General features: G+C 24.5%; 6 protein-coding genes across 6 annotated transcripts; 5 read left to right on the top strand and 1 right to left on the bottom strand.

The window, feature by feature from the left end:
* Positions 1–966: 966 nt before the first annotated feature.
* MKS88_005547 (histone-lysine N-methyltransferase) lies at positions 967–2303 on the top strand (the record flags this gene model as incomplete). Its single annotated transcript, XM_067218820.1, has 3 exons — positions 967–1371; positions 1571–1669; positions 2232–2303. The coding sequence occupies 3 exons, from the start codon at positions 967–969 to the stop codon at positions 2301–2303; spliced, it is 576 nt and encodes a 191-aa protein (XP_067070757.1).
* A 214-nt stretch (positions 2304–2517) lies between these two features.
* On the bottom strand, positions 2518–6633 carry MKS88_005546 (GPI ethanolamine phosphate transferase 3; the record flags this gene model as incomplete). The annotated part of the gene is made up of 4 exons (XM_067218818.1): positions 2518–2640; positions 2715–2812; positions 2974–3902; positions 4205–6633. The coding sequence occupies 4 exons, from the start codon at positions 6631–6633 to the stop codon at positions 2518–2520; spliced, it is 3579 nt and encodes a 1192-aa protein (XP_067070756.1).
* A 1265-nt stretch (positions 6634–7898) lies between these two features.
* Positions 7899–8616, top strand: MKS88_005545 (uncharacterized protein; the record flags this gene model as incomplete). Its single annotated transcript, XM_067218817.1, has 2 exons — positions 7899–8143; positions 8427–8616. The coding sequence occupies 2 exons, from the start codon at positions 7899–7901 to the stop codon at positions 8614–8616; spliced, it is 435 nt and encodes a 144-aa protein (XP_067070755.1).
* A 1694-nt stretch (positions 8617–10310) lies between these two features.
* On the top strand, positions 10311–13233 carry MKS88_005544 (W2 domain-containing protein; the record flags this gene model as incomplete). Its single annotated transcript, XM_067218816.1, has 2 exons — positions 10311–12883; positions 13149–13233. The coding sequence occupies 2 exons, from the start codon at positions 10311–10313 to the stop codon at positions 13231–13233; spliced, it is 2658 nt and encodes an 885-aa protein (XP_067070754.1).
* Positions 13234–15312: 2079 nt separating this feature from the next.
* MKS88_005543 (proline--tRNA ligase) lies at positions 15313–17655 on the top strand (the record flags this gene model as incomplete). Its single annotated transcript, XM_067218815.1, has 1 exon — positions 15313–17655. One exon carries the CDS (start codon positions 15313–15315, stop codon positions 17653–17655), a length of 2343 nt encoding a protein of 780 aa, XP_067070753.1.
* A 1722-nt stretch (positions 17656–19377) lies between these two features.
* Positions 19378–20178, top strand: MKS88_005542 (DNA-directed RNA polymerases I; the record flags this gene model as incomplete). Its single annotated transcript, XM_067218814.1, has 3 exons — positions 19378–19536; positions 19674–19819; positions 20052–20178. The coding sequence occupies 3 exons, from the start codon at positions 19378–19380 to the stop codon at positions 20176–20178; spliced, it is 432 nt and encodes a 143-aa protein (XP_067070752.1).
* Between the last annotated feature and the right edge of the window lie 219 nt (positions 20179–20397).

Here is a 20397-nt window from a genome sequence, read left to right as displayed (position 1 = left end):
ACCGTCAATGATATATATATTAATTTGTGCGTGAATATGTATATATATATGTGTATGTACATAATTAAGTGTATAACATTTTAGTGTAAAACAAAATTTGATTTTTTTTGTTGAATGTCGAGGAACCATTCGATAAGTATATATATATATATATATATATATATATATATATATATATATTTACATATGTTTGTGTGTTTATATGTGCCTTCTCATTTGTCATAGTCCTCTCCATTTTTGTGCTTACAACATTTCCTTTATTTTGACACAGTAAAAATTTATTTGTTTATTAAAGATGAAGAAAAATTTTAATGAACTATGCACCTGCATATATGCTTTACAATTTAAAATTGAAATTATAATATATATTTAAACTTTTGAAAAAAATTAATTAAAAATAAAGGAACGCCACTTAAAAAAGAAGGTGACGATTGTTGTTAAGGGGTTTATTCAGTACAAGATATATATTTATATTTACGAGCATACATATATTATATATATATATATATGTGGAAAACAATTAAATTTTTATTCTTTTATTTTTTCACACTGGAATGAGAATTTAAAAGTTCTTCTTTCATCGAATTATAAATGATATAGGTGAAATATTTTTACTCTACATGTAATGATACATTTTGTTGAAAAAAGGAAAAGGTTAAATTTCAAAATGTTATTAAAAGGGTATAGTACAATTGCCTTCGTATCACTTAGTATCGCACCTCTATAATTTTCAGATGGTTATCATTTTCTTATTAAGGACATATTAAGAAGGTTTACTAAGAATATGTTTATCTCCAAGATGAGCTATACAATAGTTGAATAACTAGTGCATACGTTGAACTTTTTGCCTCGTAATTAGCTAAGTAGGCCCATTCTTCGACTCCCCACTCAGTACGCGCAACTTCCCGCTTATCATTTATCAAATCCCAATTTTCTTCTTACATTAAGCATAAAACTTTTACCCAAATGATTGTTTTCAAAAGAATATTTCATAATTATTTTGCAAGGAATGCACTAACAAACATTTTAAAAAAGGAGGAAATAAATTTTAATGACTTGCATAAAAGAGTGTACATTGGGCGTTCTGACTACAATGGATTAGGCATATTTTCGTTAAGTAAAATAAAAAGAAATGAAATTATTGAAATTTGTCCTACTGTAAAAATAGAAAATGAAGATATACCAAAAAAATTAATAAATTATTTATTTGAAAAGAAAGAACAGAATATGAATAAACAAATTGTTCAAATTTTGACAAAAAAAGACGAAACCGCAAATTATAAACTCTTCCCCTTAGGTTATGGTATTTTATATAATCACTCCAATTCACCGAATGCATTTGTTCATATTGCTCGAATAAATAAAGAAAAGGTGAACATTAATATATTTACTGTTTTATTCTTTCATATTATCTGATAGCTTTTGAAGCAACACACTTTAACTTCTTCATTTTTTACATTATCTCCATTCATTAATTTAATTTTTTTTTTTTTTTTTTTTTTATGGTAATTCGTTTACATTTCTATATAATGCCTGTACTTACAACTTTTGTATATTTTTACGACAATAGGAAACAGTTGTTTCAAGTCAAATTATGATATTTCGTGCTCAAAGGGATATACAGAAAAATGAAGAAATATTTATCTCGTATGGACAATGTTGGTGGAGGGTAAGCTAGTCATATATATATACTTATAGATTAAAAGAAGTATCAAAAGTTAAAAAAATAAAAACTAAGAAAGATTAACAACTATTCGCTCGAAATGTACATATGCTGTTATGCATATTCATATAATTATATGAATTCGTGTGTATATTATATACGGAAGAAAAACAACAAGATTTGTTCAAATAAAAAAATAATGCACTCTAAAATGACAGCAAACGATACATATAAATATAATTTAAAAATTGTGATTCCTAAATCAAAAAAAAAAAAAAAAAAAAGTTAAGAAAATATTTAAAAAAAAGATACCATTAGGGAAGTGTTATTAAGTGATAGAAAAAAAAAGAAAATTAATGAAAAGAAAGGAAAAGAAATGGAAAGAAATAGAAAGAAATAGAAAGAAATAGAAAGAAGTGTAGTCATATACATATGTAATATCCACATATTAAATACATTAATTTATTTACCACCATTTATATTTATGGAGCAACTGGGCAAGTTTTTTTTTTTTTTATTTATAATTGTCTTAATTAATTTTTCCTTTTTTTTCCCCTTTATGCAAAAGGATAGAAACTGGGAGCCACTTAACAAAGAAGACACAATGAAAAAAATATTTTATCCTTGTGAAAATGAATGATTATCTTAAAAATATACTCTTGGTTATTAATAAAATAATCATAGAAAGAACAGTATAAGTTATAACTATAGAAGACAAATAAAAATAATTCGGTAAAAAATAGTCGTGTAGCTGAAAAAAACCATAAAAAAAAAAAAAAAAAAATGTATTGTGAGCTGTGTATGTAATACGATTGCATGTATCTTCCTGTAAATATGTACGCATATATATTTTATTAACATTTTTTCTTATTATTATTCCAATTTTTTTTAGTGATATTTTTACCATAATGTGAAAATCCAAATAAAAAGCGACCCACAGAGACGTAACGCACTTTACACAAAGCAAGAAGAAGCCCCTGACAAAAAAAAAAAAAGGAAATTAAAAAAAAAAAAATGTGTATTATAGTTACGTAAGTATGTATGCACGCACATGTTCATACGTATTTCCAGTGTGCATATGTAAGGTATCTAAAGATAATTCATCCAATTGGGCATTTAGTTTTGTTGATGCATCCGACATTTTACTTACTTAAACAAAAAATTGAATAATGGATAAAAGTAAAAATTATAAAAATCCTTCTCATTAAAGGATTCCATAATCATTATCTTTCTTAAATTAAAAATGTAAATGATGAATATAAAAGAAAATAACATAGGAAAAAAAACATGCATAAATATATATATCTGACTAAGCGGCCAAACATATTTGTTAAAACCAATATATGCTGAAATTAACGGTAGATTAGTAAAAACAAATTTCTGTCCCGTTAAAAAAAAACTATATTTTAAAAGTATAAAAGACAATATATAAAAATCTGTTTCATTAATATAAAAGAATGAAATATTTCTAATTAATTTATAAACTTGAATTTGTGTAATATCTGAATGATTTAGGTAATTACATTTATCTAATATACTTTCTCTTTGTTCTTCAAGCTTAAGATAAAACTTTTCTTTTACCGATGTATTCACAGTAAATTTTTCCTTTATATATATTTCTTCTTTTGAGTTAATGAACATATCTATGTTTCTGTTTTCCCGAATCCACATAAGTTTAACGTTATTTATATCTTGGTTTTTTCTTGAATTGTTCATACTTATAAAATAGAAATAAAAAAATAACAATGTCATATAAAAAAATACCATTACACTTAAATTCGTATTACTGTATATAATAAGAGATAACTGCAGTGCAGACATAAGTATTAGAAAGAAACTAATAGAAACTTCATAAATCTTTTGATAGGAATCTTCTATTTTTTCTTTTTCTATTATGCTATTTTTTCTTAATAAAACAAATGCAATTAGTGAAAAGGTCAATATATAAATAATTGGAGGAAACCAAAATATAAGATGATCATTAATTTTTTGCAAAAATAAAACAACAAGAATGAACTGTATGGTCCATCCTACTATCATTGTTGTTTTTATTTTCTTCCTTAATAATTTGTGTATGTTACAATTTATTAACAATATACTAAAAAAATAAAAAGTAATAGGCAGTGCTATATTCAAAACTGATCTTTTTAAAAATAATTTTTCCTTGTCATGCACAAAATAGCTAGGCAGAAAACTGACAGACATATTGATTATTAAAGCGGCTAGAAGGAGCAGCTCCCTGAAAAGAAAAAGGTAAAAAGAAAGGAAACATAGTAATACGAAAAATAAATACATACATGTATAAATGTAAATATGAATGCACACATGCATAAAGATACAAATACATGCATACATATAAAAATATAAATACATAAAACAAGCGCATGTACATATACATATCTGAATATATGTGTAATGAGTGCTACACATAATTTTAAATCTTTTATTCACTTCGCCTTTTTTCGTCTTCCCGTAATGCATATATATATGCGCATATATACATGTATACATGCATGGTGGCATTTGCATATATGTGGTTACCTAAAAAATTGATAGGAAAGATAGCGTTCGCACGTTCGTGTGGAAGAGAGCACATGAACAATTAATATGAGGTGAATGAAATGATTCTCACTATATATGTAGTTAAAGGACATTAAAAATAAGCTCCACACAATAACAAATATAAAAAATTTATTATTCTTAATTATTTGAATTGATTTCTTTTCTATGGAAATAAAACAACATATCTTATGAAATATATTAGGAAAGACAATACTAGCACTTTTTGAAGCGCTTCTTTTAATTATAATTAATAAACACTTAAGTAAACCAAAAAATTTTTGAAAAAATTTTTTATTAGATCCTTTTTGGTATATGTCTTTTCTATTATTATAATTATGAAAATAATCACTTTCTTGGTGTTGTATTCCCTTAAATGTAATTAAGTCTTCGTCTAAAAAAAGATTGGATATTAGACTTAATTTCGAATAAATAAAAAATCTGGAAATATCTTTATATTTATTTTTTGAAAATATATGGAACACTAGAAAGAATAAAAATACAAATGGCAACAACATTATGTATATGTTTCCATTAAAAAAATCAAATGTAATTACTATAATAAACAGAAATATTAGAATAAAAATTAGACTACTAGCTGTAATGGATTTATGATAATAATTTAACTTAGAATAATGATAAAACAACTTAAGTATTAGAAAATAAAAAATACATATTGCAAAACTTAAAATTATAAAAGATTTTTTTTTTATACTAAAAATAAAATAGAAATACTTTTGAGTAATTTGCATTAAATTTCTCATTTTATTTATATATTCTATATATGACTCTTTTTCAATATTTAACATTTCTTCATTGTCTATAAACTCTTTATCAGGTTTGAAAAAACACGATTTTTTTTCTTCTATTTGTTTCCAACCATTTTTAATAAGAAAATAATTCTCATTTTTATCTACTGTATAATTTTTTTCATATTCATTTAAATATCTATTTATTTGCCAAAGATTTGCATAATTTAACTCAGCAATGTAATGTAAATCTAATAAATCATAGTATATGTTAGATTGATTTTTATTATACCTTTGCGTATTTTTTTTTTTGTTATCTTTTTCTCCTATATTTATAATGGTATTTGTCTTATATGCACTCGGAAGGATATCTAGAATAACATTTCCTATATTGCAAAATGGCACAGTTGAACCAATTAAAAATGATAGAGTACTAATTAAATTTATCTGTTTTGTATGCTTAACATTGTAAAAATAAGATTTATCCCTATGCGCATTACGTAAAACTGAATGATGTCTTATGTAGCTTTCTTTTCCTCTTGTATTATTATCAGGACCGAGAGAAGCATCAGAAGGGGAAGAACTTCTATGCAAGATTTCCCTATCATATAATACTAAATTTTTACTATCTATATTTTTATCCATATTCATAAAACCCAGAGGAGAATAAACGAATAAAGCACTATCTATTTCATCTGCGCTAAAACCACCATGATCTCCTGAATCCATTTGACCATGATCTCCAAAAACTACAAAAAGTGTTTTATGCTTTTGTTCTAATTTTATTTTCTTAATTATATCATGGATAAGGATATCAAAGTTCTTTATTACATTTTTCATTATTTTAGAATTTGTCTTTTTCACATGTCCTACATGATCAACACCTAACATATGGACATAGATAATGTCCCAATAACTTAAAGAATATTCTTTATAAAAATGATTTTTTGATTTTATATCTAAAGAATATAAATCAAACATATTAAAACTTTCATATACTAATTTCTTAGTTATATTTCTTGTTAATTTTGTAATAGTTTCATCACCAATGGCAATAATTGTTTTCTTGTTTGAATGAAGTTGCTCAACAAAATTATCTTGTATATTTTCATTTGGACTAAAATTCTCATTTAAATCCATATAATTTGGTATTGTCCCAATCAACATAGATTTTAATCTTGACGTAGTTACAGTAGGTGCATCCGCTTCAAATCTAAATAATCTAGAGTTTTTCTTTTCATTTTTCAATATATTATGTAAATTCAGCATATTATTTAGAAAATACTTGACTTCATCTTTTTGCTTCTCTTGTCCACTAAGAGTTTCATCCTTTTCCTTTTCTTTACTATAATTTGGGTCGTAAAGAGCAAAATCAAACCTAAGAGAATCTATTAATAGAATTATTATTCTATTGTATGGTGCATTTATTATTGAATGTACATGTTTTTTTTTCTTTAAAAATTCTATATATTCATCACCGAACACTTTTCTACTAAAAATTTCTAAATTTTCGGACTTGTTTACAATTCCTTCTCTTGGAAATAAAAATCCGTTAATAAATGAAAAATATAACAACACATTTATCAGTAAAATCATGAAAAATATTAACAAATGATTGGTTAAAAAATTGCCAAATAAATGGTACTTCGATTTCTCCTTCATTTTAGCTTTCCCAAATTCTCTTTTCCTATATACTAAACTTGGGGTAATTCACTACACATACCTACATGTACATATAGACATTCATATACATATATGTACATATATATATGGATATGCGTCTGGACGTATGTGTATTTGCGTGCACATAAGCATTTATATATGGCATATACCAAAAATGAAGGTAAAAATTAGAACAATTAAGGGGGGCGGGTGAAAAAAAAAAAAAAAATATTGATATTTTACACTAAATCCTATTTCTCATATGTAGGTACAGCTTCTACCATTTAAGTATGTATCTACTATACTCAGTATTGCATATATATAGTAATGCACAAAAGTTAGCAGGCACTGCTTATGTTTAGTTCAATTAAAAAATTAAGAACTACAAAGAAGGTGAAAAAATAAATATATGACCATGCATATACGCATAATAAATACATGTTGAAACGACAAATTAAATTTGTGAAAAGTATTACGTAGAATAAATACAATTTATAATGATCTAAAATGTCATAAAAACTCAAATCCAAAAATATCATGTAAATATGCGAATAATAATAGAAAAGAATTCTCATGGCATAAAGAACAAAATTTCAGGATAGAATATACACTGATATTAGGAAGAAAAATAATTAATGTTTAAAGTTGTTTACTTCTACATTTTCTCATTCTCTCATTATATTATTTTTTCTTTTTTTCAACATTTCATAAATTGAAAAAAAAAGCCGGGAAGAAAGAAAAAAAAAAAATGTACAACATATATTTTTCTCTGTAGTTATATATATATTTATACACTTCAATATTGACCTATTTATTCAATTTTATATAAGCGTACATTTGTATATTTGTATATATGCACATTTGTATATTTGTATATATGCACATTTGTATATTTGTATATATGTACATTTGTATATTTGTATATATGTACATTTGTATATTTGTTCATATGTACATTCTGTACATTTGTATATTTATACAATAGTATATTTATATAATTGTATATATATATAATTGTACATTTATATATTTACACATTGGATTATATTTATGCCCTGGCATTTAATAGTGTTTAGCACATAAAAAAGGTATAAAAATTTTTCGTTGTATAAGGAATTTAATACATTTAAAGTAGGCTTACAATTTGAACAGCATTTGTAAAAAACATATATAGCCTTCAATAGTTGAATTAAACGTATACTAATCTTTACAAAATTGTTGTGAATAATTTTTTGTAAAATTAAAAAGAAAATTGCCAACTAAAAATGTTTAAGTTTCAACAGCTAAGAAAGGGTTGGAGTGAATTAAGTAAAACTGCAAAATTAGTGTATGGTTGTTTCTTTTTTAACATTACTTTGCTTATGGGAATAACAACTAAAAGACACATGGCCAATAAGAAAGCAGCAGATTTTTATACGAATAAAATAATCAATTCCAATAGCGAAAATCGGGACTGGAGTTGTTACAATTCAGCCAAGCAATATCGATACGAGTGCGCTTACTTAAACGAGTAAGCATTTATATAAATATATATATATATTCTGGCTTATAGTTCTAAAAAAAAGATATACCTACATATATACACAAATATGAGAATATGAAAAAATAGCTGCTTTTATACACACATATATTACATTTAAGAATGTCGTATCTTAGAGTACATGCAGTTAACTTCTGTATACGCATACTTATAGTAATATTGTGTATACATTAAAATATTATATGTGAGAATGTTCTTTTTTTTTGTTTTTTTTTTTTTTCATCATCACTTTTCTTTTGCTTCTCTCTTGTAGGGAAGAAATAGAACAATTAGGTATATGCCAAAATCTACTTTTTGAATTAGAAGATTGTAGAAATGAGTTATATAAACATATAAAGGAAGATACACCAGCTATGAAAAATATTCCTTACATTATAAACAAACCTTCGTGGTTAAGAGACCCAAGGTGGTTTCAAAATTTACAAAACCAAAAGAATGAATGATTTTTTAACTAATAAAAAATACTTGTACTTTATTTAAAATTAAATGCTCTATTAACATATTTTTAATGCTACTGAAGTGTTATAAACCTATGTGCTAATCGTATAATATACATATTTTTTGTTTATAAAAAAGAATATTTTTTTTTTTTTTTTTTGCCATTTTTCCAATCATATGCATAAAATATATAATATATATGCATAGGTGTAAAAAAATTTATATATTAAATGAAGAATTCTCTTCACCGCTCTTTTTTTTTTTTTTTTTTTCTTTGAAGATTACAACTAATATTTTTTGCTTAAATTGTATTTACATATAGACCAATAAAAAATATGTTTTTTTTTTTTTTTTTTAATTTTTATTAAACTATTACTTATAAGTAAATTTCTTTTTTTTTCTTAGTCCTCTTCACATTAACCATTGATGTGGTTAGGGAATGTGCTCTAATATATTATAATACATTTTAAGTTTGTGTACCTCTTTCTTTCCCAAGTTATATATTTTTTTCATTTTTTAAATAATGTATAAAGCGCTATATTTGTAGCAATATTTGAATTATTTATGAGTTATTCTTGATGTGAATTCCCTTAAAAAATGTTATATATACTAATGTATAAATATATTATATATATATTTGTATGTACATTTGAATACATGTACCACGAATACATTCTAATGAATAAAATTACTTTTATATTTTTCATCTTTGTTGGCATTCTTTTAATTCCAGTTCGTATTTATATATTTTTCGTATATTCTTAAATAACACATAATTTGTTTTTTCGAGTAAATTACAACATGAGGTTTTCAAAAATTTAATAATTTTTAATGTCATTTTATATACGTTCAAAATATAGCATTTTCTCAATCCCCTTCAATTATTTTTTACGTAAAAAAAAGCCCTTTTCCCCCTTTATGCATACATGTACGATATATATATGTACACATACATACGAACATACATAAATACATACATACGTGCATACATAAATACATACATACGTACATACATATATACATACATACGTTCATACATATATACATACATACGTACATACATATATACATACATACGTACATACATATATATATACATACGTACATAAATACATACATACATAAATACATACATAAATACATACATACGTACATACATATATACATACATACGTACATACATAAATACATACATACATACATAAATACATAAATACATACATATATACATACATATATCTATATAAAAGGATAAATAATATACATACCTATTTTGACGTACTGAACAGAATTGTTTGCAAAAATATAAAAAATTGAGAACAATTTTTAGAAGTAATAATAAAAGAAAAAAAGGACTGAATTGCAGTGATATAAACGCTATCCGCGATTAATATGCCTGTAGAAAAGGTTTTAAAAAATAAACAAAATAGAAATATATGTGTTAAAAATAAAAATAAGAGGTGTAACAGTAAGTGAACCAGGCAATTGCATGAAAGTGAAATACCGCAAGGAGAAAAAGATAAAAAAAAAAAAAAAAAAAAAAAAAAAAAAAGAGCAAAAAGGAATAGAAGTAGAAGGGGAAGTAGAATTCGAATTAGAAGTCACATTAGAGATAACTTGAAAATTGCAGAAAGGCAAAAAGTAAATTACACAACAGAATCAACCCCTCTCTTTATCTCAATATTAATGAAAAGCACGTATGAACTTGTGTGAATTTGTAGGAAAAATGAAAAAGGAAGTAGATTTTAACTTATGTTATGATGAAGAGAAGAAAAGCTTGATAGGCTTGTTAATAGAAAACAATTTCGATGAAATATATGAACCGTTAACAACTGAAAGCTTAAGGTTTTTTTTACCACTAAATGGTGTTTGCTTAATTGATTATCAGTTGCATTTCTTCAGGCAAAACAATATTAAGAAAATATATATTGTAGTTACTCATCATGAAAAAGAATTGTTAAAGTATATAGAGAATTTCCAGAGATGCAAAAAAAAATATCATGATTTAGATATCGAAATTATAAAAATGAACAAAAAAATAAAAACATTAGGAGATGTATTAAGAGATTTTAAAACATGTGTAGAAATTTATAATGACGTTTTATTATTACTTTCTGATACTATTCCAATCGCAAATATAAAGGAAATAATTAAGGCTCATTTTACAAATAAAGAAAAATGTAAGAACCAAATTATGACACTTATATTATCTCATTGTACAGATGAAAATAAATCACTTAACGATGATTTTGTAATTGCTTATGATAATTTTACTTTCAAACTTTTATTATTTGAATCGTTAAAAAATAAAAATTATTTAATAATAACTAATGAAATATTTGATGAAGTAAATACAAAGGATAAAAAAACCTTGAAAAGGGATGAAAAGTTACCCCAGTTAAAAATAGGTGATAATAAGGAATTGAACTTAGGTTCTTTTAATTTAAACACATCTACAAATTCGATAATAATTTCATACGATTTAGTATTACCAAACATTTTTATTATAACACCACAAGTTTTCAAACTTTTTGAAGATAATTTTGATTATCAATGTATGCGTAAAGATTTTATATATAATATATTGAAACAAGAAATAAAAATAGAAGAAATATATGTACACGAATTAAATAATGATTATAATTATACAGAATGTAATCAAATTATTACGACATTATCAGATTTTAGAATTTATTTTAAATTCTTTAAAACATTAATTGAAAGAAATATTCATCCGTTCTTGTCAAATGCTAATCATCTTCTTCCAGATTTTCCGAAGATTATTTTCTCGGAACCTGGTCTATATAAATCAAAAAGTGCTACTATTAATGATACGTGTAAATTATTAAAAATTGTATTAATAGAAAGCTATACTGAAATATTAGAAAACTCTACCATCGAAAACTCAGTTATATGTAAAAATTGTAAAATTGGAAAAAACGTTAAAATTACAAATAGTATTATAGGGAAAAATTCAATTATAAAAGACAATGTAATTATTCTTAGTTCATATATTAGTGAAAATACTATTATAAATGATAATGTTTTTATTGATGAATGTTGTGTTATTGGTAGAAATATGCATATACCATCCGATGTCAAAATAGATAAATATACCCGACTAAGTATTTATAAATATCTCAAGGATAAATTGAAGCTAGAGAAAAAAAATATAGAGGATGATACTTTAAATGGATGGTCAAAAAAAAGAAGCATTGAGCTTAACAGTACGGAACATACCATTCAACAAGAGCACATCTCGGTAAAAGTAGAAAGGGAGGATAATACCTTCATCGAAATTCCAAATGAGACATATAATAAAGCCGTAATCAGCGATTTATGTGTTGAGCGGGGGGAAGAGATAGATGCTAATAAAGTTAAGGGAGAAAAGGATCCGAAAAAGGACAAGGAACAGGTTAACGCAGAAAAGGAAGAGGAATATGTGAATACGCAAAAAGAAGAGGAAAATATGTACATAGAAAATAAAAAGAAAGATGTGAGTGCAGAAAAAGAAGAGAAAGATAGCACATTTGAAAACAACGAATGTAATATTTTTAATTCAGAGCCATTTGAAATAAGTAATTATGTAGTAAAGACAAAATACACAGATGACCAGTTAAGGCTATTTTCGTTAATTGGCAATGTGGAAAATTATATAAAATTAAAAATCCCAAGTTCCTCAGAATATGATTCAGAACAAGACACTGAAGAAGAGTCCATATATTCTACATCAAAAATTTATACATCACTAAGTGATACCAATGTTAGTGATAAGGAAGACGAATCTAACAGTATGAATTCTTTAAATTTAAATGATGTAAATAACCATTTTAATAAAATAAATATAGAAAATGAAAAATTAACTTTTTCAAACGAAATATCTTTATTATGCAAAGAAGCTATTGAGAAACCCCAATTTATGAGTCATAAAATTTTAGAAATGAAAAGTTTTAGACTTTCTTTAAATTACACAGATTTAGATATTATTATATCATTTTTTCCTATTGTTTGGGACTTTATGAATAAATTAGAATTTGATAAAAATACATGGGTAGATAATTTTGATAACGTTAAATTAGACTTACTATTTTCTTCGTTCCTTTTAGATGATCAGTTATATTATGAAACAGTATATGGCTTAATATTGAATTATTCCAAAAAACAGTATTTAAAAGATAATGTAAAAAACAGCATATATGGACCAGACAAATTATGCGGCGCTTTTGAATATATCTACCACTCAGACATATTTGAATTTAACTACTTTAATGAGTATGTTAAAAAAAAAAAATAAAAAAATAAATAAAAAAAAGAAACAACAAAGAATTAAAGAACGATAGAATGAATAAGTAGTAAATAAATACATGTACGCGTCATCTCCCCTGTGTTGTTTTGTATTCTGCTTATTAAAATGACATATGTACATGGACGCACATATATACATACACGTATATATACGTATATATATGTGTGTATATATGTATGTATGTATATATATATATGTATATTTTATTTTTATTTTTTTTTTTGTGCACAGATGGATAAACAAAAACGAGTCAGACGATTACCTGACAAATAATAAACGTCTAAAAGCCTTTGCGGAATGGCTATCAGAAGAATAACAACTTGATATTTAAATAATGGCTTTCTATATTTTTGTAATTATAATTATCATAAGTTAAAATTTTTTTTTTTTCTTGAATGTTTACTCATATATATTGTGGATATTGAAAATTTTTAATATACCAATACAGTATGTATTTATAATTTATCTTATAAGACTTACACATAATCGGTATGTACCTCTTTGGATGTTGTATTCATATTATATATATTTGTATTGTTCACAAATTATATACATTGTTTCGTTCAATTTCATTGCTTTTACATATATTATTAATTTATATTATTTTCATAATTATAATGAAATTATTTTTTTTTGTTATATGAAGATATATATTTGAGGTTTTTTATTATAGCTGTAATTGCTTCTTAGAGTCAGTTTTTCGTATAAAAATTTATTAAAAATATTTAAAATGAAAAAAGGAAAAAAAGAAATATAAAAAGTGATAATGGAGAAGTACAAAGGATATATGCATACATATATATATACATACAAATATAAATTAATACATAAATATGCATATATTTACTTGTTCGTTTACTTATTTATTAAACTACGAAAAACAATCGGCATATTAATTTCTCATGATTCATTTTGTCTTAGGAATATTCTACCAAAAAAAATTTTATCAAAAAAATAATATAATAATAAAAGCTAATTCATACATTTATAATAAAAATGCGTAATGAAGATTTTTTATATAAATTAGTAGTTGTTGCGCTATGTTATTCTATTCCTATTAGCCTCACCTCCATTAAGAAAACATAAATAAAATTTGTGGTATGGTGCGGGAATATTTATATATACATATATATAAATATACATGCATACACAAATACATAAATTAAACATTCTACATAATAATGTAGTGTTAAAGGCTTATATAAACATATGTACAGTAGGTACTACTTCTGCATAATCTTTAATTCTTGCTTCTTAACAATAGCTCATCATAAATTAAATCATGTATAAAGTTTTTTTCTTAGGATTAAAAAAAAAAAAAGAAAAAAAAAAGTGTAATTTAACAATCTTTTAAAGATCATTTCCATAATAAGGTTTGACTGCAAAAACAATCATGTATATTTAATTATTTAAATAAAATAAAGTAAAATAACTGGAGAATAACTGTTTTTCTTATGGGAAAAAATTAAAATTTTAAATACCTATATTCACTGTTTAACATGTATAACTTCATTTCTGATAATTCTGATTTTTTCTTTTTTTTTTTTTGTGCCCATAAAAATTAAAAATAGAAAAGAAAAATTAACGGGCAGATATATTTGAGTATTTTTATTTTTTTGAACCATTTCTTTAATATTAGCATTCTTCATTATTTTTTCTGGATTCAAAAGGATTAAATATATATATATATATATATATGTACGTATATATTATAGTATACATTAAAGAAAACGCACTCTCAAACTAATTCCTGATGCCATGTAACATTTAATTTTTTTTTTTTTTTTTTCTCTTTTTGAATCGTTCGAAATTAAAGATGTTTTACATGCTTATATTTTCAATAAGAGCGAGTTGTTCTAGTAACTAAATTTACATTTACCGAAAATTTACTCTATTCGTTTCTTCTTAATTGATTATGTACATATGCATATGTATACGTGAGTATTCGCATACGTCAGTTCATTATTTTGAACATATAATGGAAACCATTGACAATTCACATTCTTTTTCATTACACATAATTCTCTTAATTAAATACAGTTAACATTCCTCATTTCTACCCTTGCATTTTTATATACGCTACTTATTTGCTTGCTCATCACATGACTAGTTTGTTTCCATAAATACGGAATTCATTTATTTCGCATATGAATTTGGTACATTGCATAATCGTAGTTACACTTGATCCTTCATACACTTACGTATAAATATGCTCGTTTCGTATTTTTTTTTTTATCTTATTCCTTAGCTTGTTTTTATATGCTTGGGTATTTATAACGCTGTACATGTATTAAGTCAGACGGTTTTGTCATATTTTTCTTTTCCTTTGCTTATATGTACATATATATATATATATATGTATATACATAGTACATATACACATTATCACATTTTCATGACACAAGTTATTAACTTTTTAAATAATATATTAAGGCTTAAAAATAATAATACCTACACAAATCCATTTGTTCGAACGAATTCTATTTTTATAAAAATGAACAGCATGATCAATTCTGAGGTAACTATCCCCGAAGAAGAATTACAGAAGTCGGAAAGTTTATTTAAAGAATTAACGAAATTAAAAATAAGTTACAAGGAAGTGAGGCATGGAAAGGTCAATTGCATTAAGGACCTACTAGAAATGAACTTTGAAAATTCTCATAATATAATAAAAAATTTATTTTTAAAAGATAAAAAGAAAAATTATTTTTTTATATGTACCGTAAATTGGAAAACCGTGGATTTAAAGAATTTATGCAACACATTTAAAACATCAAATTTAAGGTTTGTTGATGAAGAGAATTTAAAAAATATTTTAAATATTCATCCAGGATGTTTAACGCCATTTGCAGTTAAAAATGATAAAGATAATATTGTAAAGTTATATTTTGATGCAGAATTAAAAGAAATGGATGAAATGGTTGTCCATCCCTTGCATAATTATAGTAGCTTATATATAAAAAAAGCAGACATGCTTAAATTTTGTGAGTTGTATAACCATTCCCCAGAATATATACAAATTGAGGAGGATAAAGACAAAGGGAAAAAAGAAGATACTAAGGCGGAAGAGGAAAAAACAGGAAAACAAAACAAAAATTCTAACAGTAATAGAAATGATAAAAGAAATGATAATAGCAGCAATAGTAAAAGCAGCAGTAACAACAATAACAGTGCTAATAATAAAAATATCTATCATTCAAATGGAAAAACAGGCGTATATAACGAGGATAAATCCAAAGATTCAAATATATTAGGAATTACTTCAAAAAAATTGGACAATTTTTCAGACTGGTATACGCAAGTAATAGTTAAAAGTGAGCTAATAGAGTATTACGATATTTCAGGTTGCTATATTTTACGACCTGCTTCCTATTATATATGGGAATGTGTACAAACCTTTTTTAATAAAGAAATAAAAAAATTAAATGTAGAAAATTCTTATTTTCCCTTATTTGTTACAAAAAGTAAGTTGGAAAGGGAGAAAAATCATATTGAGGGTTTCAGTCCCGAAGTTGCATGGGTAACGAAATATGGTAGTTCTACTCTTCCTGAAGAAATAGCTATTAGACCAACTAGCGAAACGATCATGTATTCAGTTTTTTCGAAATGGATTAGATCTTATAGAGATTTGCCACTGAAATTAAATCAGTGGAATACAGTCGTTCGATGGGAATTTAAGCAGCCAACACCTTTTATCAGAACAAGAGAATTTTTATGGCAAGAAGGACATACAGCTCATAAAAATGAAGAAGAAGCAGTTAAGTTAGTGTTTGATATATTAGAATTATATAGAAGATGGTACGAAGAATGTTTAGCTGTACCAATAATAAAAGGAATAAAAAGTGAAGGTGAAAAATTTGGAGGTGCAAATTTTACATCAACTGCTGAGGCTTTTATTAGTGAAAATGGTAGAGCTATACAAGCCGCTACTTCTCATTATCTTGGTACCAATTTCGCAAAAATGTTTAAAATAGAATTTGAAGATGAAAATGAAGAAAAACAGTATGTTCATCAGACCTCATGGGGTTGTACTACAAGATCTATAGGGGTTATGATAATGACTCATGGAGATGATAAAGGTCTAGTTTTACCTCCAAATATTGCTAAATATAAAGCGGTAATTGTACCAATATTATATAAAAATACAGATGAAAATGCTATATTTAGTTATTGTAAAGATATTGAAAAAGTTTTAAAAAATGCTCAAATTAATTGTATATTTGATGATAGAGATTTATATTCTCCAGGATATAAATTTAATCATTGGGAATTAAGAGGTATACCTATAAGGATTGAAGTAGGTCCAAAAGATATTCAAAACAATTCATGTGTTTTTGTACGAAGAGATAATAATGAAAAGTTTAATGTTAAAAAAGAATCTGTTCTGTTGGAAACACAACAAATGTTGGTGGATATTCACAAAAACTTATTTTTAAAAGCAAAAAAGAAATTAGATGATTCCATTGTTAGAGTTACAAGCTTCAGTGAAGTTATGGATGCTTTAAATAAAAGGAAAATGGTTTTAGCTCCATGGTGTGAAGATATTGCCACAGAAGATGAAATAAAAAAAGAAACCCAGAGGTTATCAGTGAACCAAATTAACGCTGAAACTTCTCTATCGGGAGCTATGAAACCATTGTGCATTCCACTAGATCAACCTCCAATGCCAGAAGATACAAAATGCTTTTGGTCCGGAAAACCGGCCAAACGATGGTGCTTGTTTGGTAGAAGTTATTAAAAAGAAATCCGTTCATTTCATATTACGTATTTATTAATTTATTTACGTATTTATTTAATTATTTATTTACGTATTCTATGTATTTATTTATTTCTTATTTATTAATTTATTAATTTATTTAGTTATATACTTATTTAGTTATATACTTATTTAGTAATATACTTATTTAGTTATATACTTATTTACTTATATACTTATTTACTTATATACTTATTTAGTTATATACTTATTTAGTTATATACTTATTTAGTTATACACTTATTTAGTTATATACTTATTTAGTTATATACTTATTTAGTTATATACTTATTTATTTATTTACTTATTTATTTATTTACTCATTTATTTTATTTTGTTTATTTACTTATTTATTTTATTTTGTTTTATTTATTATTTCTTTTTTGTAATAATATTCAATCATGCACATGATGTTACTCTTATATAGTTCATTTTCATTTTGCACTGAATAGCGGGCATTTGCTCCAATTTATAGAGAGAATTTTGCCACATTTCTCCCAATTATACCTTAACATACATCATAAACAATCACATATAATATTGTATAAACAATTTTTTATATGCTAAAGTATATAGCGATGATACATGTCCTTTTGATATTTTATATAATTGTGCTTCTAAACTTTTGTACGTTGAAAAAATTTGCAAATTTCACCTTATCAGGCGTTTTTGTGTATATGTATAAACTATTTACGCAACTTTTATTTATTTAAAAAACAGAACAAAACAAAACAAAAACAAACATATATAGTCTATTAAAAGGAAACGTCTACCTTTATTCATACAAATATTTTCCTCCTTTAATTCTCCATTTATATATAAATGTTTAAAATGGTATTTAACATTATAACTGCATCTCAATATGTTTCGAAATATTTGTATTTTTTGGTAACTGACACAACTGCAAATTAAACAAGCGATATGTATATGCATGAACTACGGAATTTGGGAATTCACTTATGTTAATCCTTTTAAATTATTTTAATTTTTTTCCCACATATATATGGACATGTTAGAAGTTTTAATCTGTGTTTAATTTCTTTATTTTTTAAGCAAGGCTATTTCCCTTTTTAAGTGATAAATTTTTTAACATACGAACTTTACATTATATTTAAGAATTATACTTATTAGCCCTAAAACGTCGTATTATGTTTTTTTTTTTTTTTTTTTTTTCAACATACATTTTTTATCATGTAAAATTCCTATTGTAACTGCTCCTGTTACCCCTTTGGGGTAAGAAAAACCCATATATGCCTTTTTTTTTTTTTGTATTTCTTTTGAATTGTAAATTTTAACTAGTATTTATATATATGTATAGATATATATATATGATAAAGTTTTATATAATTTGTAAGTACCCTTTTTGCTTACTTTCTGAAATTTTTATTTTTTTCTTTTTGATTAATTTCTTGCCTTTCCGATTATTTTGTTTAAAAAGTTCTATAATTTTGTATGTACATTTTTTACAAGTGTAACTACATAAACATATATATATGTACATATATATTTGTGTAATATCTTGTTTGATTAAATGCTGTAATATAGTGTACCTTCCACAGCACTAATAATACGTCCTTTATTTTTTTTTATACATTTACCAATTACTTTTCAGCCATTTTTTTGTAGTTTATGACACATTTATATGTTAATTTAAAGGCGACTATTTTAAGATTATTTATATATGTTGTATAAATAAAAAAAGTTATGGCGTCAAACATTTTATTTGAAGATCGTTTTGTCATTAGTAGTGTTGATAATTCAAAATTTGAAAAAGTGAGTAGAATAAAAGCGAAAAGTACAGGTTATGATGCAGAATTGATTCTTGATGTTCATTCTGAATTGTTTAAAGTGGAAGAAAAGAAAGTAATAAAAAAATAATTTTTTTTTTTTTTTTTTTTTTTTCTTTTATATATTTCCTTTATGAGACTATTAAGTTTATACATACCACTTAGTATGAACGGATGTAATACCAAGTTTATATATATGTACAATTCTGACAGGCTATTTACTTGGCTCTTCAAGATAAGCTTTTAAACCAAAATGATGAAAAGTCTTGGGAACAAAATGAAAACATTTCATTAAATAATATTGAATACATTATGAGTGGAAGGATTTTTAAATTTGAAGAATTGTCATCGGAAAGGAGGTTCATTACTTATTTAACATAATAAAAATTTTTTTGTTATATATTACGTAAACTATATTTTATTTTTGTCCTAATATAAATCTAAAACGTTCGACTGAATTGTATGTATTTATGTATATAAACATATGTATGGGTACATATGTATATGTACATATACACATAGATATTTTTTTTATTTTATATTTATGTTCGCGTATTCATATATTGTGTGTATGTGTGCTTTTTTTTAAAGGACGATATATGCATCCTTTGGAGGATTAATGATGGCCTTAACTAGTGATAAGCAGTTTATTGGAGATTTGGAAATTGACATGAAAATTTACTTACTTACAAAAAATATAGACATTGAAAGAGCATGAGAATGAATAGTGAATTTTTATACAACATATATGTATATATATATATTTATATATAAAATAAATATGTTTGAAAAAGAATAAAAATTTTAAAATTTATCCTGGATATGTCAGCATGGTAATTATTTTAAGGTTTTTCAGCATAATAATTAAAATTGAATTCTAATAATTTTAAATCGTATCTGTTTAATCAAATTTTTTAATTTTAAAAAAGTTTTATAA

Source organism: Plasmodium brasilianum, chromosome 14 (assembly GCF_023973825.1).
Source record: "Plasmodium brasilianum strain Bolivian I chromosome 14, whole genome shotgun sequence".
NCBI lineage: Eukaryota > Apicomplexa > Aconoidasida > Haemosporida > Plasmodiidae > Plasmodium > Plasmodium brasilianum.
Note: the sequence above shows the minus strand (reverse complement) of the source record. Positions and strands in the feature narration are given on the sequence as shown.